This window comes from Macaca mulatta, chromosome 16 (assembly GCF_049350105.2).
Source record: "Macaca mulatta isolate MMU2019108-1 chromosome 16, T2T-MMU8v2.0, whole genome shotgun sequence".
Taxonomy (NCBI): Eukaryota; Metazoa; Chordata; class Mammalia; order Primates; family Cercopithecidae; genus Macaca; species Macaca mulatta.
The window spans coordinates 49,423,131-49,447,641 of record NC_133421.1 but is presented as its reverse complement, the minus strand read 5'-3'; the positions used below and the strand labels follow the sequence as shown (position 1 = coordinate 49,447,641).

The 24,511-nt window shown below is 36.8% G+C and overlaps 1 protein-coding gene across 1 annotated transcript in view; it reads left to right on the top strand.

Annotated features, from left to right (window-relative positions):
• The window catches only part of BRIP1 (BRCA1 interacting helicase 1), a 176,837-nt gene extending 154,529 nt beyond the window's left edge, over window positions 1–22,308 (top strand). The window contains exons 18-20 of the mRNA XM_002808125.4: window positions 11,398–11,480; window positions 19,193–19,522; window positions 21,498–22,308. Coding sequence (XP_002808171.4) covers window positions 11,398–11,480; window positions 19,193–19,522; window positions 21,498–22,270 — 1,186 coding nt within the window. The 3' untranslated portion in view covers window positions 22,271–22,308. The remainder of the gene's footprint in view (window positions 1–11,397; window positions 11,481–19,192; window positions 19,523–21,497) is intronic.
• Window positions 22,309–24,511: the final 2,203 nt, after the last annotated feature.

Here is a 24,511-nt window from a genome sequence, read left to right as displayed (position 1 = left end):
AAAATGTAAGGACTGCAGCTAAAGCAGTGCTCAAATGGATATTTATATCATTAAATGCTTATTTTAGGAAAAAAATCCTCCAATCAGTGATCTTAGTTTCTACCTTACGAAGCTAGAAAAACAAAAGCTAAATAAATGTGAGGCAAACAGGAAAAAAAGGAATAATAGAAAGTATAAATTGATGAATTGTAACAAAAAATCAGATAAATTAAAATTAAGCTGTTTGAACTAAGAGTTGAGCTACCATTCAACTCAGCAATTCCATTATTGATTATATGCCCAAAGGAAAATAAATCATTCTGCCAAATAGACACATGCAGCTGTGTGTTCATCACAGCACAATTCACAAAAGCAAAGACATAGAAGCAACTCAAATACCTATCAACGGTGGACTGGATAAAGAAAATATGGTACATATACACCATGGAATACTGCACAGCTATTAAAAAGGAACGAAATCATGTCCTTGCAGCGACATGGATGCAACTGGAGGCCATTATGCTCAGCAAACTAACACAGAAACAGAAAACCAAATACCATATGTTCCCACTTATAAATGGGAGATAAACAATGGGTACACATGTACATAAAGATGGGAACACAGACACTAGCGAATGTAAGAGGAGGCAGAGAAGGAGGGAAGCAAGGGCTGAAAAATGACCTATTGTGTTCTATGCTTACTTTCTGGGTAATAGGTTCAACTATACTCCAAACTCCAACATCATGCAATATAACCTTATAACAAACCTGCACATGTACTCCCAGAATCTAAAATAAAATACAAGTTGAAAAAGAAAAAAAAAATAGACTCTTTGAAAAGATCAACAAAATTGATAAACCTCTAGCAAAATTAGCAAAGAAAAAAAGAGAAGCCACAATTACTAATATCAAGAATAAAAGAGGTATTAATAGTATAACTACAGACTCCACAGACATTAAAAGAATAATATGGGAATACTATGAACAACTCTATACATATACATTTGATAACTTAGATGAAGTAGATTAATTCCACAAAACCCACAAAATACCAAAATTCATCCAAGATGAAACAGATAACATGAATAGCTATCCAGCAAAGAAACAGAATTCATAGTTAAAAGCCGTCTAAAAAATTATCCACCCAGATGTGTTCACTAACAAATATTACCAAACATTTTAAAGAAGAAATAACACAAATTTTACATGATGTCTTCTAAAAAATAGAAGATGTAATCCTTCTCAGTTTATTTTATGAGGCCAAGATGGAATTGATAACATGTATAGCTATATAGCAAAGAAATAGAATCCATAGTTAAAAACCTTCTAAAACATTCTCCACCCAGATGTGTTCACTAGCAAATATTACCAAACATTTAAAGAAGAAATAACACAAATTTTATGTAATCTCTTCTGAAAAATAGATGCAATCCTTTCCAATTTATTTTATGAGACCAGAATTAACCAGCAATCAAAACCAGATGAGGACTACAAAAACAAAAGAAAAAGGAGGAGCGAGGAATAAAACTGTAAGAGCCTAAAAATAAAACTGCACACCTACAACCATCTGATCTTTGACAAAGTTAGCAAAAATAAGCAATGGGGAAAGGACTCCTTGTTCAATAAATGGTGCTGGAGTAATTGGCTTGCTATATGCAGAAGAATGAAACTGGACCCCCTCCCTTTTACCATATACAAAAATCAACTCAAGATGGATTAAAATGAACTCAATGTGGATTAAAGATTTAAGTGTAAGACCTCAAACTATAAAAATCCTAGAAGAAAACCTAGGAAATACTGTTCTAAACATCCGACTTGGGAAAGAATTTGTGACTAAATCCTCAAAAGCAACTGCAACAAAACAAAAATTGACAAGTGGGACCTAACTGGCTAGCCATATGCAGAAGATTGAAACTGGACCCCCTTCCTTATACTATATACAACAACCAACTCAGGGTGAATTAAAGACTTAAATGTAACACCTTAAACTAAAAACCCTTGAGGAAAACCTTAGAAATACCATTCTGGACATAGGCCCTATAAAGATTTCATGATGAAGACACCAAAAGCAATTGCAACAAAAACAAAATCGACAAATGGGACTTAATTAAACTACAGAGCTTCTGCACAGCAAAATATCAACAGAGTAAAGACAACCCAGAGAATGGGAGAAAATGTTTGCAAACTATGTATCTTACAAACATCTAATATCCAGAATCCATAAGGAACTTAAATTGACAAGCAAAAAACAACCCCATTAAAAAGTGGCCAAAGGACATGAACAGACATTTCTCAAAAGGAGACATGCATGTGGCCAAGAAGCATATGAAAAGATGTTCAACATGCTAATCATTAGAGAAATGCAAATCAAAACCACAATGCGGCTGGGCGCAGTGGCTCACGCCTGTAATCTCAACACTGGGAAGGCAAGGCGGGCGGGTCACTTGAGGTCAGGAGTTCAAGACCACTTTGCCCAACATGGTGAAACCCCATCTCTACTAAAAATACAAAAATTAGCAGGGCATTGTGGCACACAACTGTAATTCCAGCTACTTGAGAGGCTAAGGCAGGAGAATTGTTTGAAATGAGGAGGTGGAGGTTGCAGTGAGCTGGGATTGTGCCACTGCACTTCAGCCTGGGCAACAGAGTGAGACTCTGTCTCCAAAACACACACACACACACACGAGATAACATCTCATACCACTCAGAGTGGCTATCGTTAAAAAGTTTAAAAAAGAAAAAAAAACAGATGCTGGCAAGGTTATAGAGAATAGGGACCACATATATACTGCTGTTGGGGACGTAAATTAGTTCAGCCACTGTGGAAAGCAGTTTGTTGATTTCTGAAAGAAGTTAAAGCAGAAGTACTGTTCAACCCAACAATTCCATTGTTGGGTATATACCCAAAGGAATGTAAATCATTCTCCCATAAAGACATATGTATCTGTATGTTCATCACAGCACTGTTCACAGTAGCAAAGATGTGGAATCAACCTAAATGCCTATTGATAGTAGACTGGATTAAGAAAATGTGCTACATATACACAATGGAATACTATGCAACCATAAAAAAGAATAAGATCATGTCCTTTGCAGCAACATGGATGGAGCTGGAGGCCATTCTAAATGAACTAATGCAGGAACAGAAAACCAAATACCACATGTTCTCACTTATACACGGGAGCTAAACATTAAGTATATGTGGACAGAGAAGGGAACAATAGACACCAGGGCCTACTTGAGGGTGGAGAGTAGGAGGCGAGTGAGGAAAACTACCTGTTGGATACTATGCTGCTTTTTACCTGGGTGACAAAATAATCTGTCCCAATTTGTCACAACAAATCCCCGTGACATGCAATTTGCCTCTGAAACAAACCTGCACATGTATTCCTGAAACTAAAATAAAAGTTAAAAAAAACAACAACTATAGATCAGTATCCCCCCGAAACACAGATGAAGATGTCCTTTACAGAGTGCCAGCAAATTGGGTAAGGTCCTCAAAAATGGCAGAACAAAGACCTTTGAAATTTCTAAAAGCAATGAGAAAATAGGCAAAAATAAGTTAGAATCAACTTTATCAAAACTCTGGGTATTAATCAAAAGTTACAGCATTCTAGGAAGCATTTACTCCTTAAAAATAGCTGAACTGCAGTAAGAATAGTAAGCTTTGTGGTATTTTAACTTGCTCTGTTCTCACCTCTCTCCAAGTTCACAATAGCCTTAAAAACCAACAGCCTAAAATCATGAGGAAAGCCAACAACCTGACAGTCATTGGAAGGAGCAAAACAGGGCTGGAGAACACTTCCAGAGAATTATGTGACCTACCTGGGAGTTTCCTGGAAGACCCCACTCACAAGGCTATCTTTATTTGACCTGACTCAGAGCTCACCCAGCCAGCTGTTTAACTTCACAGCTGCCTGAGACAATGAATGACATTTGGGGCAAGTGAGAGGCTAGCCAAAAAATGTAAAGAGAAAAGCTGAGGAATGCGATGTCCATAGAGAGCTTTTAAAGTTCTGACATATTCCTGGGATTCTAGTGGGCCACGCATATGTGTAGGACTGTGCATGTGACCAGTGATATGGACATGCCAAGAAAAGACCTGAAAAGGCCTTAAGCTATCACCTTGGTACTCTGCTGAAGCAGGAAGTGAAATCAAGATCAGAGTTATTTACCTACCTTGCTGAGGATTGAAATTATGTCCCAATACATGCAGAGACTCTTGGCAAAGAATGGGAGACATGATGATTCTAGACATTTAAGGAAATCTTTGTCTAATTATTAGCTCACTACTAAGTTAACCAAGCAGTCTTCAATGACCACATGTGAGAGAATACAGGCTTTACAGGATTATTTTAGAAAAATTACAAGAACAAAAAACCTTGAAGAGGGAGAATAATCTGATTTCTGTATTTGCCACATTATATTATTTAAAATGTACTGTTTTAAACAAAAATCATGACACATAACAAAGTATAACTGTACACTAAGAGAAAAAAATAATAGAAACTATCCCTGAGGAAACCCAGACATTTGTCTTAGTAGACAAAGTTATGTGTTAGGAGAGACAGCTAGTTCAAATATGTTCAATAACTAACCAACTGTATCAAAAACTATGAGAATGATGTCTCACCTCACTAAATAGGGAATATCAATAAAGAGATAAAATTTGCTTAACAAAAACCTAATTGAAATTCTGGAGTTGGAAAGTATAATAGCTAATATGAAATATTCATTACAGGGGCCCAACAGCAGATTTAAGCAGGCAGAAGAAAGAATTGATTTACTTAAACATCAATTGAGGTTATTCACTCTGAGGAACAGAAAGAAAAAGAATGAAGAACAACTAGCATAATCTCAGAGACCTGTAGAACCTCATCAAGTGTACCAACATATGCATATGTGGAGTCCCAAAAGGAGAGGAGAGAAAAAATAACAGAAAGAATATTTGAAGAAATTATGGCTGAAAATGTTCTGAATTTGATTAAAAACATTATACATCCAAGAAGATAAGCGAACTCCAAGTAGGATGAACTCAGGGAGATTCCTATCTAGATGGTTGAAATCAAACAGCCAGAAGACAGAATCTAGAAAGTGGCAAGAGAGAAATAACTCATCATGTACAAAACATCCTCCAGACCAGGAAGCAGTTAATTGACATGGTCAAAGTGCTGAAAGAAAATGACTGTCAACCAAGAATACTATATCTAACAAAACTGTCCTTCAGAAATAAGGTAAAAATTAAGATATTCCCAAATAAACAAAAACCAAGAGAATTACTCTGTAGCAAACTTGTCCTATAAGAATTACTAAAAGGAGTCTTCCAGGCTGAAATGCAAGGATATTAGGAAGTAAGTCAAATGCACATGATGAAATAAAGAATACCCTCAAAGATAACAACATAGGTAAATATAAAAGTTAATATAAATGTATTTCTTGCTTATAATTCTTTTTCTCCTGATTTTTTAAAAAGAGCAACTGCATAAAACAATAATTGTAAATCTGTGGTGATTGTCTCGTGGGTTGCCAAGACCACCTTCAAGTTCCGTAATTCACTTGGAACAGTTAGATAGCCTCAGGATATAACTGTATACATGGCTAGGATTTATTACGGTGAAATGATAGCAAGCACAATCAGCAAAGAGAACAGAACATGTGCATGGGACAAAGTCCAGGGAGCCAGTCTTAAGCTTCCAAGTGTCCTCTCCCAGTGCAGTTACACAGAACACACTTCCCCAAGCAATGAGTTGTGGCAACATGCATGAAATATTTCCAATCAGAGGAACTCATTAGCACCCAGGGATTTTATTGGGGCTGGTCTGCCTAGCAGTTTCCAGAAGACTAGACTCTCAAAAGGAGAATAAGTATTCAGCATTAATATATTGTTTACTCAAACAGTTTAGGCACAGTGAGACTCTCTTATCAGTCAATCACAGGAACCCTCCTGAATCTAAGTTTTCATTCATCAGCCCAGGGCCACCTTTAAACAAACCTTTCTAGGGATAAATAATCCAACCTACAATGTTAATTCTTCTGCACCAGCATACAATGTTTAAAGATATAATTTATATGACAATAACAACCCAAAGGTAATAGGTGAGGGAACAGAAGGACCATTTTTGTGTACTATTGAAATCAAGTTGGTAATTATACTGACTAGGTTATTACTTGTTGATGTGTTTATTATACTCTTCAACCACTAATAAAAATAATTTAGAAAATATAGTAATGTAAATGATAAGAGAATTAAAATTATATACTGGTAAGTGTCTATTGGAGAAAATGGAAAGTAATGGAAAGACAGAAGAACAAAATACATAAGGCATATAGAAAGCAAATAGCAAAGTGGGTATTTCACAAAATAGCTAAGTAAATCCTACCTTAACAGTAATTACATTAAATATAAATGGATTAAACACTCCAATCTAAAGGCAAAGTTTGGCTGAATGGATTGAAAATAATGTGATATATGCTGTCTGCAAGAGAAACACTAGTTTAAAAAACACAAATAGGTTGAAAATAAAATGATGGGAAAAGACATAGCATGCAAATAGTAAACAAAAGAGAGCTGGTTTGGTTATACTAATAGATAAAATAGACCCTTAAGACAAAATAAATGTTAATAGAAACAATTAACATTTTATAATGATAAAAATGCCATTCTGCCTGCAATCCTAGCACTTTGGGAGGCTGAGGTGGGCAGATTGCTTGAGCCCTCAAGTCTAGCCTAGGCAACATGATGAAACCCTGTCTCTACTAAAAGTACAAAAAAATTAGCCGGGTGTAGTAGCATGTACCTATAATCCCAGCTATTCAGGAGACTGAGGTGGGAGAATCACCTGAGTCCAGGAAGTTGAGGCTGCAGTGAGCCATGATCTCACTACTGCACTCTAGCCTGGGCAACAGGAGTGAGACTCTGTCTCAAAAACAACAACAACAACAACAAAACAGCCATTCTCTGAAGAATGTATAACAAGTTGAAACATGTGCAATTATAAACATATGTAATTAACATAAAAGGCCCCAAAACACATCTAGCAAAAAGCATCTTGTTAGCCAGGATGGTCTTGATCTCCTGACCTCGTGATCCGCCCATCTCAGCCTCCCAAAGTGCTGGGATTACAGGCGTGAGAATACAGAGAACTTCTAATTTACTAAAATTAGAAATGAAAGAGGAGATGTTACTACCTTACAGAAATACAAAGGGTTATAAAAGAATACCCTCAAAAATTGTGTGATGCGGTGAAACCCCATCTCTACTAAAAATACAAAAAATTAGCCGGGCGTGGTGGTGGGCACCTGTAGTCCCAGTTACTCGGGAGACTGAGGCAGGAGAATGGCGTGAACCCGGGAGGCGGGGCTTGCAGTGAGCCGAGATCGCACCACTGCACTCCAGCCTGGGCTACAGAGTGAGACCCCGTCTCGGGGAAAAAAAAAAAAATTGTGTGATGAGAAATTAAATAACTTAAATTAAATGGACAAATTCATAGATAGACACAAAATACTGAGAATATATCAAGAAGAAATAGAATATCTTTTTTTTTTTCTTTTTCTTTTTTTTTGAGATGGAGTCTCACACTGTCGCCTGGACTGGAGTGCAGTGGCATTATCTCGGCTCACTGCAACCTCTGCCTCCCAGGTTCAAGCAGTTCTCCTGCCTCAGCCTCCTGAGTAGCTGGGATTACAGGTGCCTGCCACCATGCCTGACTGTATTTTTAGTAGAGATGGTGTTTCACCATGTTGGCCAGGCTGGTATCGAACTCCTGACCTCGTGATCAGCCTGCCTCGGCCTCCCAAACTGCTGGGATTACAGGCATGAGCCACTGCGACTAGCTGAAATAGAATATCTGAATAGATGTATAACAAGTAAAGATAGAATTTGTCATCAAAACACTTCCCCCACTTTTTTTTTTTTTTTTTTTTTTTTTGAGACAAAGTCTCACTCTTGCTCAGGCTGGAATGCAATGATGCGATCTCAGCTCACTGCAACCTCTACCTCCTAGGTTCAAGTGATTCTCCTGCCTCAGCCTCATGATCAAATGGCTTCACTGGTGAATTCTACCAAAAATTTACAGAAGAATTAGCATTAATCTTTCATTAACTCTAGCAAAAAATGGAAGAGAATTTTTACCAATTCATTCTATGTGGCCAGTATTATCTGATACTAAAACAAGTAAAATACATTACAAGAAAAGAAGATTGTACAGCAATATTTCATATGACTATAGAAATAAAAGCCATTGACAGAATCAGCAACATACTAAAAGGATTATACACTATGACCAAGTAAGATTCATCCCAGCAATCCAAGATTGGTTCAACATGCTTTATAAAATCAGTTAATGTAATACACCATATTAACAGAAGACCAAAACCACATGATCTTCTCAAGATGAAAAAAAAAAAAAAAAAGCATAAAACAGTATTCAACACATTTTCATGATGAAAATACTCAACAAAGTGGGAATATAAGGTTACTTACTTAGCTTTAATGAGGTCATCTATGAAAAACTCACAGCTAACATCACACTTAATCGTAAAGACTGAAATGTTTTTCCTAAGTTCAAGATCACAACAGTGATTTTCACTCTTACCACTTCTGTTCAATATTGTATTGGAGATTCTAACCAGGGCAGTGAGACAAGGAAGAGAAAGAAAGGTATACAGATTGGAAAGGAAGAAGCAGAACTATTTTTATTTGCGAATGATATATTACACACAGAAAATTCTAAGAAATCCATTTTTAAAATAGCAGAACTGATAGGTTCAGCAAGGTTTCATGTTACAAGACCAATATTTTAAAAAATCAATGACATTTTTATTCACTACAGCCAAAAATCTAAAAATGAACTTAACAAAATTCCATTTAAAATAACATCAGAAAGAATAAAATACTTAGAAATATACTTAACTAAGGAGATGAAAGATCTATATACGGAAAACTGCAAAACATTATTGAATGAAAATTCTAAATAAATGGAAAGAATTCCATGTTCATGGATTAGAAGACTTATTGTTAAGATATCAGCACTCCCCTATATTGATATAGAGGTTAAATACAATACTAATCAAAATCCCAGCTGACTTTCTGGCAGAAATTGAGAAGCTGATTCTAAAATTATTATGGAAAGGCAAGGAACCCAGAACAGTCAAAACAATCTTGAAAAAGAAGAACATACTAGGAGAACAAACAGTTTTCTATTTCAAACTTATTACAAAGCCACACTAATCAAGACTATGTTGTACTGGCATCAAGACAGATGTATAGATCAATGGGTAGAATTGAGGGTCCATAAACAGATTCATACATCTATAGTGAATTGGTTTTTGACAAGAGTGGCAAGACAACTCAAAGAAAGAATAGTCTTTTCACCAGATGGTGTTGGGACAACTGGATATGTGCAAATAATGAAATTAGACTCCTACCTCATACCACATACAAAAGTTAACTCAAAGTGGATCAAAGACAGAAAAAGGTGAAAACAGGTATAAATTTTCTTGACCTTGTATTAGGCAATAGTTTCTTAGATCTGCTATCAGAAGCACAAGCAACCAAAGAAAAAGTAGATAAATTGGACTTTGTTATAGTTCAAATTTTTATTCTTCAATGGACAGTATCAAGAAATGGAAAAGACAACTCACATCTGGAGAAAATTTTTGCAAATCATGTGTAGCAGGATCTAGTATCCGGAATATATAAAGAACTCTTACAACTTAATAATAAAAAGACAAAATGGGCCATTAAAAATGGACCAATAATTTGAACAGACTTCTCCAAAAAAGGATACACAAATGGCCAGTAAGCACATAAAAATGATGTTCAACATCATTGGTCATTAGGGAAATGCAAATCAAAACCATAATGAAATATCATTTCACACTTCCTAGGGTAGATTTAATTTTAGAAGGGTATACAATAACAAGTGATGGTGAGGATGTGGAGATTTTGGAACCCTCATACATAGGAGGTGGGAATGTAAAATGTGCAGCTGCTTTGGAAGACAGTAGGGCAGTGTTTGAAAAAGTTAAACATAGAATTACCATATGACTCACCAGTTCCACTTCTAGGTATATGCCCAAGAGAATAAAAAACATGTATTCAAATAAAAACTTGTACCCGAATGTTTCTAGCAGCATTATTCATAGTAGCCAAAAAGTGGAAATATTAACTTATAAATAAAGTACTGAGAAATGATACAATATGAATCTTGAAAACATCACGTTCAGTGAAATATGCCAGATACGAAATACTACATATTGTACAATTCCACTTAAATGAAATGTCCAGAATCGGCAAATCTCTAAGGATAGAAAGATTAGTGGTTGCCAGAGGTAATGGGGAATAATTGGGATAATATGAAGTAACAGCTATTGGGCACCGGGTTTCTTTTTGGGGTGGTGAAAATGTTCTGGGATAGATAAGTGGTATAGGTTATACAGCCTTGTAAATATACCAAAAACCATTGCATTGTTATGTACACTTTAAAATTGTTTAATAATTATTAAAAAGTATGTTTTTATTTTTTAATGTATTTTTTAAAACTAGCAAATTGAATCCAAAAATCTATAAGAAGAATAATACACCATGACTAGGAATGCAAGGATGATTCAGTGTTTGAAAATGAACCAGTGTAATCTACCATATTAACAGTCAAAAGAAGAAAAACTACATGTTATGTCAATTGAATTTTAGAATATTTTTGACAAAATTAAATGTTTATTCATGATTAAAAACTCATCAAACTAGTAAAAATGACCTCTACATAAAACCTACAATTATTTATAATACTTAAGGTAAAAAAACCCCAAAGGGTCTATGTGGTTAAGAAAGATCTTAGAGGCCGGGCGCGGTGGCTTAAGCCTGTAATCCCAGCACTTTGGGAGGCCGAGACGGGCGGATCACGAGGTCAGGAGATCGAGACCATGCGGGCTAACACTGTGAAACCCCGTCTCTACTAAGAAATACAAAAAAACTAGCTGGGCGAGGTGGTGGGCGCCTGTAGTCTCAGCTACTCGGGGGGCTGAGGCAGGAGAATGGCGTAAACCCGGGAGGCGGAGCTTGCAGTGAGCTGAGATCCGGCCACTGCACTCCAGCCTGGGCAACAGAGCGAGACTCCGCCTCAAAAAAAAAAAAAAGAAAGAAAGATCTTAGAAAATATTTTCTATAATTTTGTTGAGTGTAAAATAAAATATAGCATTTTGTATGTAAGTTATCCGTATTTGGCAAAAGTAGGGAATTTTTAATACATCTTCTTTGTTACATTGTATTGGATAGCTTCTATAACTTCTCTCCTAATAACAAATTGTTTAAAATAATCTATAAAATTGATTTTTTTTCAATTTTCTGTCTGTCCCACTGGAAAACTGGATTTATTTCCGATGTTATAATTATTTGATTTTCTCCCTATTTTTTTCTAGATGTATTCGACACCAAAATGATTGGGGAGCTCTTATTCTAGTGGATGATCGCTTTAGGAATAACCCAAGTCGCTATATATCTGGTAAGATCTCAACTGGGCTTAGAGTAAAAACTAGTAACAATCTTCATATTTTTATTGTGGTAAAAAACACATAATGAGCTCTACCATCTTATTAAGTGCACAGTACAATATTATTAACTATAAGCACAGTATTTCACAGCAGATATCTAGAACTTTTAAATCTTACATAACTGAAACTTAACACTGACTGAACAGCAATGCCCCGTTTCCCTCTCCCCCCATCCCCTGGCAACCGCTGCTACACTTTCTGCTTCTATTAGTTTGACTACTTTAGATACTTCATATAAATTGAATTATGCCGTATTTGTCCTTCTGTAACTGGCTCATTTCAGTTAGCATAATGTCCTCAAGGTTCATGTTCTATGTTATATTATCTGAATATAACATAGAATATGTTCATGTTCTATGTTATAGTATCTGACAGGATTTCCTTCTTTTCAATGACTGTCTAATATTTTATTTTATGTATACATTATACCATATTTTCTTTATCCATTCATCTGTCAGTAGACATTTAGGTTATGGATATTGGGAACAGTGCTGCAATGGACATGGGAATGCAGATACCTCTTCAAGATCCTGATTTCAGTTTTTTTGAATAAATACCAAGCGTAGGATTGGCGAATCATCACCGTTCTGAGTTTAATTTTTTGATTTGATACTGTTCTTCACAGCAGCTGCACCATTTAACATTCCCACCAATAGCACTCAAGGGTTCCAGTTTCTCCATATCCTCCCTAATGCTTATTTCCTTTTTTCTTCTTTCTCTTTTTTAAATTTCATAATGGCTATCCTACCAGGTATGATGTGATAGCATGTTGTGGATTTGATTTGCATTTCTCTGATGATTAGGGATGTTAAGTATCTTTTCTATACCTGTTGGCCGAATCATATGTCTTCTTTGGAGAAACATCTTTTCGTTTGCTCATTTTTTAATTGAGTTATTTGGATTTCTTTGCATATCTGTTTTTTTGGTTTGGTTTTTGGTGTGTGGTTTTTTTGTTTGTTTGTTTGTTTTTGTTTTTGAGACGGAGTCTCACTCTGTTGCCCAGGCTGGAGTGCAGTGGCGTGATCTCTGCTCACTGCAAGCTCCGTCACCTCCTGGGTCCATGCCATTCTCCTGCCTCAGCCTCCCGAGAAGCTGGAACTACAGGTGCCCGCCACCACGCCTGGCTAATTTTTTTGTATTTTTAGTAGAGACAGGGTTTCACCATGTTCGCCAGGATGGTCTCGATCTCCTGACCTCGTGATCTGCCCGCCTTGGCCTCCCAAAGTGCTGGGATTACAGGCGTGAGCCACCGTGCCCGGGCTTGGTGTGTTTTTTTGTTTGTTTGTTATTGAGATACAGGAGTTTCTTATATATTTTGGAGATTAACTCCTTATCAGATATATTCCTTGCAAATATTTTCTCCCATTCTGTAGGTTGCCTTTTGACTCTGCTGATTATTTACTTTGCTGCACAGAAGTTTTTTAGTTTAACATGGTCCTCCTTGTCGAATTTTGCTTTTATTGCCTGTGTTTTTGGTGTCATATCCAAACAATCGTTGCCAACACCAAGACTGGATAACTTATAAAGATAAGAGGTTTATTTGGCTTATGGTTCTGCAGGCTGTACAAGAATCCTGGCACCAGCATCTACTTCTAATGAGGGCCTCAGAAAGTCTACAATCATAGCAGAAGGTGAAGGGAAAGCAGATGCATCACATGGTGAGAGAGGGAGCAAGAGAGAGGAGAGGAAGTGCGAGGCTTTTTTTAACAATCAGATCTCATGTGAACTAATTACAGTAAGAGCTCACTCATTACCACGGAGAGGGCACCAAGCCTTTCATGAGGGCTCTGTCCCCATTACCCACACACCTCCCAGTAGGCCCCACCTATGACACTGGGGAACACATTTCAACATGAGCTTTGGAGGAAACAAATAACCAAAGCATGTCAATCCCCATTGACAGCCTCTTGAAGATTCGTTGACCATATACGTGTGGATCTGCTTCTGGGCTCTCTATTATGTTCCATTGGTTTATATGGTTTTCTTTATGCCAGTACCATACTTTTTTGACTACTACAGCTGTGTAATGTATTTTATAGAATCAGGAAGTATGATGGCTGCAGCTTTTATCTTTTTTCTCAAGATTCTTTTGCCTATTTGTGGTCCTTTGTTGTTCCATATGAATTTAGATTGCGGCCGGGCATGGTGGCTCATGCCTGTAATCCCAGCACTTTGAGAAGCCAAGGCAGGTGGATCACGAGGTCAGGAGTTCGAGACCAGCCTGGCCAACATGGTGAAACCCCATCTCTACTAAAAATACAAAAATTAGCTGGGTACAGTGGTGGGTACCTGTAATCCCAAATATTCGGGAAGCTGAGGCAGGAGAATGGCTTGAACCTGTGAGGCGGAGGTTGCCAAGACCATGCTATTGCACTCTAGCCTGGGTGACAGAGCAAGCCTCTGTCTCAAAAAAAAAAAAAGGGGGGGGTTGCTTTCAGTAGTATGGACATTCTGACAATATTAGGTGTTCCAATCTGTGAACATGGAATGTCTTTCCATTTATTTGTGTTATCTTTATTGTTTTTTAGCAATGTTTTATAATTTTCAGTGTACAGGTTTTTTGCCTCCTTAGTTGTTTATTCCTAGGTATTTTATTATTTTTGATGCTATCATAAATGGGATTGTTTTCTTAAATTCCTCTTTTGATTGTTTTTAGTGTATAGAATTGCAAGTGATTTTTGTATATTGATTTTTGTATTCTGCAGCTTTACTGATTTGTTTATTAGTCCTAACAGGTTTTTTTTCAATCTTTAGGATTTTCTACATAAAAGATCATGTCATCTGCACGGAGAGATCATTTTACTTTATTCTTTTTCAATTTGGATTCCTTTTATTTCATTTTCTTGCTTAATAGTCTGGCTAGGACTCTTAGTACAAAGCTAAATAGAAGTAGTGAGAATGAACATCCTTGCTTTGTTCCTGGTCTTAAAAGCTTTTCTTTTTTAAACTTTTTGAAGAAACATGCTTTAATTCCTTTCCCATTTTTCTTTTGCATACCTTCTATAGATATTTCCTTTGTGGTTACATGGGTCTTACATAAAACATAGTCATAACAATATTTTCAGCTAACAACTTAATTTCAGTTGTATAAAAAACTCTTACACTTTCACTTTTCCCCATCACATTTTATTATTAAAGTCACAGATTATACCCTTTTATATAGTGTATCCACTAACATACTATTATAGTTATTTTCATACTTTGTCTTTTAACTTCTGTATAGAATTAAACATTATTTATGTATCACTGTTGTTATATTAAAGTATTCTGTATTTGTGTACACTTTTAACTTCACGAGCAAACTTTATGCTTTTGTGTTGCTGTTTAGCAGGCTTCCGTTAGCATATCTTGCAAGGCAAGTTTAGTGGTGAAGTCCCTCAGCTTTTGCTTATCTGGAAAAGTTTTTACCTCTTAGTCATTTTGATAGATGGCTTTACCAGATATAATATCCTTCACTGGCAGGTTTTTTTTCTTTCAGCACTTTAAACATGTCATCCCACTTCCTTATGGCATGCAAGATGTCACCTGAGAAATCTTTCTCTTTTTTTGGAGACAGAATGTTACTCTGCCACCCAGGCAGGAGTGCAGTGGCATGATCATGACTCACTGCAGCCTCAGCCTCCCAGGCTCAAGTGATCCTCCCACCTCAGCCTCCTGAGTAGCTGGGACTACAGTCTTGTACCACCAGATCTGGCTAATTAAAAAAATTTTTTTTGTAGAGATGGGGTCTCACTATGTTGCCCAGACTAATCTCAAATTCTTTGGCTCAAGCAATTCTCCTACCTCCGACTCCCAAAGTGTTGGGATTACAGGCATAAGCCTGCATGCCCAGCCTGTTGACTGTCTTATGTGACTTCATTTGTATATGACAAGTTGCTTTTCTCTTGCTGTTTTCAAGTTTCTATTTTTTTCTTTGACTTTTGACACTTTGATTATAAAGTGTCTTGGTACAGACTTTTGGGTTCGTTCTGTTCGGGTTCTCTGAGATTCATGTATTTGGATATCATTTTCCTCCCCCCAGATTTATTAAGTTTTTGGTCATTATTTCTATAAATAAGTTTTCTTCTCCTTTCCCTCTTTCTCTTTCTAGGACTCCCAGAATGTGTATATTGGTCAGCTTTGATGGTGTCCCATAAGTGAAGTCATAAGGCTTCACTTTTTTTCCATTTTGCTTTTTCCTTTTTGCTTCCCTGACTGGTTGATTTCAAATGACTTGCCTTCAAATTTCCTGATTCTGAGCACTTTGAGAGACTGAGGCTGGTGGATCACTTGAGGTCAGCAGTTAGAGACCAGCCTGGCCAACATGGTGAAACCCCGTCTCTACTAAAAATAGGAAAATTAGCCGGGTATGGTGGTACATACCTGTAGTCCCAGCTACTTGAGAGGCTGAGGCAAGAGAATTGCTTGAATCCGGGAGGCGGAGGTTTCAGTGAGCCGAGATTGTGCCACTGCACTCCAGCCTGGGCAACAGAGCAAGACTGTCTCAAAAAATAAAATAAATAAAAGAAAAGAAAAGAAAAGAAACAAATTTCCTGATTCTTCCTTCTGCTTGATCAAGTCTGCTGATGAACTCCTCTAGTGAATTTTTCAGTTCAGTTATTGTATTTTTAGCTCCAAAATCTGTTTAGTTCTTTTTTGTATTCTTTATCTTTGTTGAAATTCTCCTTTTTTTCTATATTATTTTCTTGAACTTGTGAGCATCATTTTGACAGTTATTTTAAATTCCTTGCCAGGTAATTCATATACCTCTTTTTTGGGGGGGTTGGTTTCTGGAGATTTATTTTGTTCCTTTGATAGGGTTATTTTTTCCTGTTTCTTTATGTTTCTTGTAACCTTGTATGGTATCCACGCATTTGAAAAAAGAGTGTTTACTGACTGGTTTTGTACAGGGAAAGACCTTCACTCATCAGCCCAGGCAGGCATTCTGGGAGCCTCTTAAACCTTTTCCGTGGATCTATCTTCTTTGGACTTGTCTGTAAATTCCTTATTAGAAATATTTGCTGGTTTTTTGTTTTTGTTTTGTTTTGTTTTTGTTTTTTTGGTCAGGGTCTCACTCTGTCACCCATGTTGGAGTGCAGTGGTACAATCTCAGCTCACAGCAACCTCGGCCTCCTGGGTTCAAGGGATCCTCCCACCTCAGTCTCCCAAGTAACTGGGACCACAGGTGTACACCACTATATCCAGCTAATTCTTGTATTTTTTGTAGACATGGGGTTTCATCACGTTGTCCACGCTGGTCTCAAACTCCTGGGCCCAAGTCATCTGCCTGCCTCGGCCTCTCAAAGTGCTGGGATTACAGGCATGAGCCATCACGCCCAACTCTCTTTTGTTCTTAGTAGATTCCAGGCATATAGAGTATGCTAGGTCCAGTCAGTGCTCTATGACAAGCAAGACAGAAACCAGTCCCTAGACAGCTCCTTGAAAAGCCAAGATGTTGGATGCACACTCCAGGCTTTTCTGTACCCCTGAGGGGGCGGCCATCAAACTGTATGGGCCTCTGTTGCACTGTGGTTTCTGTGGAGCAGAAACTTGCTGCACAGCGCTTTTGTTCTTAGTGGTCCCTGGGCATGTAGGGTATGGCAGCTCATGTCAGCTCTTCGACACAGGTAAGATAGAAGCCAGTCCCTCGGGCAGCCTCCCAGAAAAAGACATAAGGTTCAGTTTTCTCTTCTCTCCCCAGGGAGAAGAAACTAGGAGCTAACTCCCAATCCCATGGTACTATTCTGAAGTGGGGACCATGACGAGAGGGTGCCACAAATTTTCCTCCCCGCTTTGATTCAGCCAGTAGTATCATTTTTTTCTCACTCGATGGTTTCATCCAACAGTAAACAGTTTTCAGAGTCAATACCAAGAGTTATTATTAAAGAGCCATGGGATACATGTGTATCTTTATTATTACCTTTTAGCTAAAAAAAGTTCATTTTATTATGATAAAGAGATGTTAAATTTTGTTTTGGATTAGCTATGTGTGGGTGTGGACTCTACTTTTTCAATTTCAGAGCTTAATTACTGCATTTGGTTTGATATTAAAACATAAAGCAGAAAACATTGCTTTGTTTGTTTTATCTTCCCTTTCCACGTGAAGTGTGCAGTAGCATAGGTCAAACGGTAACTAAAGGCAAAAATGCTATGTGCTGGTGTCTAGTCAGCAGGTGGAGCTCAGATTCTTTCAAGTTTTCAAAAGCAGACAATGATATTTTACATTGAAAAGGCTTTCTTTGATTATAAAAAGGTTGAAATGAAAAGGTACATAGTACTAAAATTCTTATTTTTATTTTCTTATATCTTTTTTAGAGACAGGTCTTACTCTGTTGCCCAGGCTGGAGTGCAGTGATGTCATCATAGTTCACTGCAACCTCGAACTCCTGGCCTCAAGCAATCTTCCCACCTCAGCCTCCCAAAATGCTGGGATTATACGTGTGAGCCACCGCACTCAGCCTAAAAATTTTCAGTTTTAGAGAATTTCACATATTTTTATGGTCTAATCATATTCCCCAAACGAACAAAATAAAAAACTTCAAGGGAAATGGCTTATTTAAAATTTTTTTAGTTTTAAAATCTAGAACTTAAAGTTTTACCCTATAGTGACTTTTAAAACTAATGCCTCCAAAAGATGATGCTAGTTTTAGTAGTGTTAGCAGGGAATATTTATTTTGTAAAAGTCCAAATACCTGATTTTGCATTTCATTTGGAAGTACGCCATACTAGAAAACACCTCAAACTCTTAGGTTTCATTTTTATGCAGTTTTCATATGTCACAGGTCAAATCATATCCTTTATAACTTGATTATATATATATATTAAAAATAATTATATAAGAAAAATTCAGATGGGATATGATTTGCCCATAAGACAGTGTTATTATTTCACCTCCAGAATAATTTTAATTTAAGATGTATTTGGAATTGGTGGAGGAAGGGAACAAAAAAACTTGAGACTAGAATATTGAAATTATTTTTGCAAAAGGAGTAAAATTTAGAATATTAGAATGGAAAGTTGTATTGTTTACAACTTCTAGTTTCCCTACAAAAAAATAAGCAGTTTGTGTGGGGAATTATGATGAAATTAAATTTGCCATATTCACCAGTTATTCTTTTTTTTTTTTTTGAGATGGAGTCTGGCTCTGTCGCCCGGGCTGGAGTGCAGTGGCCGGATCTCAGCTCACTGCAAGCTCCGCCCCCCGGGTTTACGCCATTCTCCTGCCTCAGCCTCCCGAGTAGCTGGGACTACAGGCGCCCGCCGCCTCGCCCGGCTAGTTTTTTGTATTTTTTAGTAGAGACGGGGTTTCACCGTGTTCGCCAGGATGGTCTCGATCTCCTGACCTAGTGATCCGCCCGTCTTTCACCAGTTATTCTTAACCAGATGATATGTTTTCCCATCTCTGCCCTACTTCCACTGCCTCTTTTCTCTCTCCATTTGACAATTACTGTATATAAACAGAATGTTACTCATATGTTACTGATATATGAATGTTACTTTATATGTTACTGATACATATGTAGTAAAATTGCTGAATTGCAGAAAAAACATACAGAGAACCATTCTGTATATTCAAAATACAAATTAGATTACTTCACTAGAAAAAGCAAGTGTATTATCTTAGCATGTAATATTTTAATAACTAAGTAACCAAATTTTCCCCTGGGTTTACCTCTTTCTTTAGGACTTTCTAAATGGGTACGGCAGCAGATTCAGCACCATTCAACCTTTGAAAGTGCACTGGAGTCCTTGGCTGAATTTTCCAAAAAGCATCAAAAAGTTCTTAATGTATCCATAAAGGACAGAACAAATGTACAGGACACCGAGTCCACACTTGAAGTGACCTCTTTAAAGTACAGTACCCCACCTTATTTATTGGAAGCAGCATGTCATCTATCACCAGAAAATTCTGTGGAAGATGAAGCAAAGATGTGTGTCCAGGAACTGCAGTGTCCTAAAATTATTACTAAAAATTCACCTCTGCCAAGTGGCATTATCTCCAGAAAGGAGAAAAGTATGAAAAGTTCTTCCCATTTACCTTTGATAGAGAAGTCTTTCATTATATTTAGTGAAATGATATTTATTTGGGTATAGATTAATTTCCTTAAATATGGTGGTTTGTAATATAAGGTGTTATCATAAAGTAGTGAAACAGTATGGTGTATTGTAATGGGAACAAACTTTTGTCAGGAGACCAGAGCATATTTTCTGGTTTTCCACTAACTGGCTTTGCCACTTACTAGCTTTGTGATCATGAGCAAGTCATTTGACCTTTTTGAGTCATAATTGGGGGGAAAAAATGCTTGCCTAGCTGTCCCTTCAGGTTGGGTTGTAAAGGTCAAAATTATAAATATCACAGCATTGTAAAGTACCATATAAGTAGGAGATGTTATTCTAATGGCTATATAAAAATTTGGCCTAATTTTTTATATAGATACTTCTATGCGAACTTCTTTTCCTATATAGATAGTTCTTGTGAACTTATTTATTTTTAGGAGGTGAGAGACATTTATTTTAAGTGATGAAAAGTAATTTTTTTTTTTTTTTTTTTTTGAGACAGAGTCTTGCTCTGTCACCCAGGCTGGAGTGCAATGGCGCAATCTCTGCTCACTCCAAGCTCCGCCTCCTGGGTTCACGCCATTCTCCTGCCTCAGCCTCCCGAGTTGCTGGGACTATAGGCGCCCACCACCACGCCCGGCTAATTTTTTGTATTTTTAGTAGAGACCGGGTTTCACCGTGTTAGCCATGATGGTCTCGATCTCCTGACCTTGTGATCCGCCCGTCTTGGCCTCCCAAAGTGCTGGGATTACAGGCGTGAGCCACCACACCCGGCGAAAAATAATATTTTAAAATATTTTAGAAATAATCATCTGTATCAGATTGGCAAACTGTGGCCCATGGGCCAAATTTGGCCTGCTGCCTGTTTTTGTAAGTTTAATGAAATGTAGTCATGTCCATTTATTTACATATTGCAAACAACAGCAGAGTTGAGTATTTGTGTGTATTGCACTAGAACAGCGTAATTGAGTAGTCGCAACAGATACATAATGCCTCACAAACCCTAAATATTTCCTATCTGGCCTGTAACAGAAAAGGTTTGCCAAACTCTGGTCTATACCATTGGATATAATTTCAGTTGTTTTAATTCATATATCCAAGGCAGGTGGATCATCTGAGGTCAGGAGTTCGAGACCAGCCTGACCAGTGTGGTGACACACCATCTCTACTTAAAAAATACAAAAATTAGCTGGGCGTGGAGGCAGCCACCTGTAATCCCAGCTACTCAGGAGGCTGAGGCAGGAGAATCACTTGAACCGGGAGGCGGAGATTGCAGTGAGCCGGGATTGCGCCATTGCACTCCAGCCTGGACAACAAAAGCGAAACTCGGTCTCAAAAAAAAAGAAGAAAATCAATTTTTAAACATTTATTTTGTAGTATATAAATACTACAAAATAGCAGTACAAAATTCACTATAAATAGTGAATTCAAGCTGATTAACCTGATAATCAGGAAACCTAGGTTCTAGTCTCAGTCTTCTTACTAACCAGTTTTATAACTTTGAGCAAATAACTTAGCCTTATGTCACATTCCTTATTTATTAAATAAAAGAATTAGTCTAGGTAAGTTTTTCTCAGTCACTGGTTAGTGGATTTTCAAGGCAAATGTTTACAGCCTGTTCCCTCCTATGCTCAGCTCCCTTCCTCTTCCCTTTTACCCCTTCTTTCCTCATTCATTCTTGGGCTCCCTGGTGTGGAATTTGATAGTTTACCAGACAGCATTATAACTTGAGCTAGGAAACACTAGAGACCTAAGATTTCTTTCAGAGTTAATATTCTGTTCCAAGATAAAAATCCACTAGTATTCATTGGGGGTTCTAAGTTATGTATCCTATACAGTTATTTAGGCATTGCTAATAAATAATCATTTTAACGTAACAATTATGTCAGCTAGGAGCAGAAAGTTAAAGCTTTAAATTCTTGTATTCTTAGATGATCCAGTATTGCTGGAAGAAGCAGTGAAAGCAGAAAAAATTGTGATTTCCAGATCTACAAGCCCAACTTTCAACAAACAAACAAAGAGAGTTAGCTGGTCAAGCTTTAATTCTTTGGAACAGTATTTTACTGGTAAAATACCGAAGGCAACACCTGAGCTCAGGTCATCAGAGAATACTGTCTCTAGTCCTCCCCATTTCAAAACAGAAAAGATGGAAAGTAAAACTGTTTTGCCAATCACTGATAAATGTGAATCCTCAAATCTGACAGTAAACACATCGTTTGGATCATGCTCTCAATCAGAAACCATTATTTCATCATTAAAGATTGATGCCACCCTTACTAGAAAAAATCATTCTGAACATCCGCTCTGTTCTGAAGAAGCCCTGGATCCAGACATTGAATTGTCTCTAGTAAGTAAGGAAGATAAACAGTCCACTTCAAATAGAGATCTTGAAACAGAAGCAGAAGATGAATCTATCTATTTTACACCTGAACTTTATGATCCTGAAGATACAGATGAAGAAAAAAATGACCTAGCCGAAACTGATGGAGGAAATAGATTGGCTAACAATTCAGATTGCAGTTTAGCTAAAGACCTTTTTGGAATTAGGACTATGCAAGAAGGAGATTCAGCCAGAGAAGTGAAAGCTGAGGATTGCACAGATACAAAGTTGAATGGAATTCTGCATATTGAAGAAAGTAAAATTGATGACAGTGATGGTAAAAACAACTTTGATAAACGAACTGGAACTGGGAAAAACTCATGAAATAGAAATAAAGAACTTTAAACCGTCTCCTTCCAAAACTAAAGGCGTGTTTCCTGGTTTTAAGTAATAATACTTAACTCTCAAGCGAAGTAAAAATATGTCATCATGCTTATGTTAAACTCTGTTGTAAGTAATTTGTACATTGAATAAGTGGCATACTTTTTAAAAAACTGTTTTATGTTCAGAAATGTAAATTTTATTATTCTTGAGTTTTGGGTTTTTTTTTTTTTTTTTTTTTTTGAGATGAAGTCTTGGTCTGTTTCCCAGGCTGGAATGCAGTGGCGTGCTCTCGGCTCACTGCAACCTCAACCTCCAGGTTCAAGCAGTTCTCCCGCCTCAGTCTCCTGAGTAGCTGGAACTACAGGTGTGCACCACCATGCCCGGCTAGTTTTTGTATTTTTAGTAGAGATGGGGTTTCACCAAGTTGGTCAGGCTGGTCTCAAATTCTTGACCTAGTGATCTGCCCTTCTCTGCCTCCCGAAGTGCTGGGATTACAGGCATGAGCCACTGTGCCTGGCCTATTCTTGAGTTTTTACAAAGTAATTCATACAAAATGTTGTCCTCAAATAAGTCTTCCTTAGCTAAATGCAATTTAAAATTATTCAAAGATATTTAGAGTTTCCTAGGGCATTTCTAGTTTCACGTAAATATTCATATTAGGTGGTTCTCTTCATCCATTTGTTTTCATACTGATACATAAAGATTAATAGCAGTCTAGTCACACCTCAGTCATATTTCATTATAGATTTTACCTCAGATCAGTCCGAGACATTTTTAGAGATCACCATTTGTCTTGAAAGGTTTATTTCGTTATTAAACTGCCTACTTATAAGTAATGAAGAGAAATTAAGAAAGTGGTATGCATTTTTAATTGAAATTGTTTTACATTATTTGTATAATAAGCCTAAAATCAAACATATCATAAACAAATTGATGTAAAGATATAAAATGCCAAATGAAGTATTCTAAATTTTCTGTTCTAATTATTTAGCTTCATCCTAATTGTGGAAAAAAATACTAGATCCTGCTGAGTATTATATATTTTTCCTAGTGGATCAGTGAGTACCAAACACTAGATTAGAAGGTAATTTCTACATTGTTTGGAAAGGGTGAAACAATTTCTCCCCTCTGGTATTGTTCTAGCATAAGCTTTAGTTATGCAATGACTAAGAAAACTTTATATATAAATTTGATAAGCAAACCCACATTTATAGCTGTAGCCAAAATATGTTTCCTTAGAGCACAGTAATCCTTTCTGTGAATTTTGATCTTGTTTGTGTTTTTATGAATGAAGCTGTGTCTAATCAAAAATGATTATAAAAGATGCTCATCTCTGACATCATTCCAGAAATACATTCATTGATCTTTTTTTAAGAAACGTGTGTTATTCACTGGGCATTAGGACTTTTTGTGAGTAATTTGAATTGAAATTTTATGAGCTATCCAAGAATTTTGTATGATCTATTATTTTCAAGTCATAATTTCCAGTAAGGATTTATTTTACATTTCATTTGGATAAATGAATTATTATATAGGCATGTGTTTGCTTTCATTTTGAGATATTTAGATTTTTACAGCTTGTTTTTATAGCATTTGATGTTACAACTCTAAGCATAGTTCAAAGACATTTAAAATTAGCCAGGTGACAATTTACCAGTTAAAGAATTTAGAATATATTAGATCCCATCTAGTATTATATATTTTTTCTAGTTGATTATTGAGCAGTAAGTACCAAATACTAGATTAGAAGGTAATTTTTATGTTGTTTTGAAAGGGTGAAACAATTTTTCTCCTCTGGTATTATTATTAAACCACAGATAGAGATAGTAGGGTAGTGAAACGAATAAATACCTGGTAGAAGACAAGAGACTTGGGCTCTACACCTGGCTCTGCCACTAATTTGCTAAGTCATATTGGCAATCACCACACCTTCAGGGAATTAGTTTCATCTGTAAAATGCAGAGGTTAGTACTATAAAATCATACAGATTTCTTTGTGCTTTAAGAATCTACAAAGGAATGTCTGTTGATATTCTGAGTTGATTTTCATTTGCTTTTGTTCCAGAATGCCTAAAATAAAGCATATTATTTCATAAAAAAGGTAAAGTGGCTCTTACTCATTTACATTTAGGGAACGATGGTGATGTGGTTTGGCTGTGTCCCCACCCAGATCTCATCTTGAATTGTAGTTCCCATAATCCCCACGTGTTGTGGGAGGGACCCAGTGGGAGGTAATTGAATC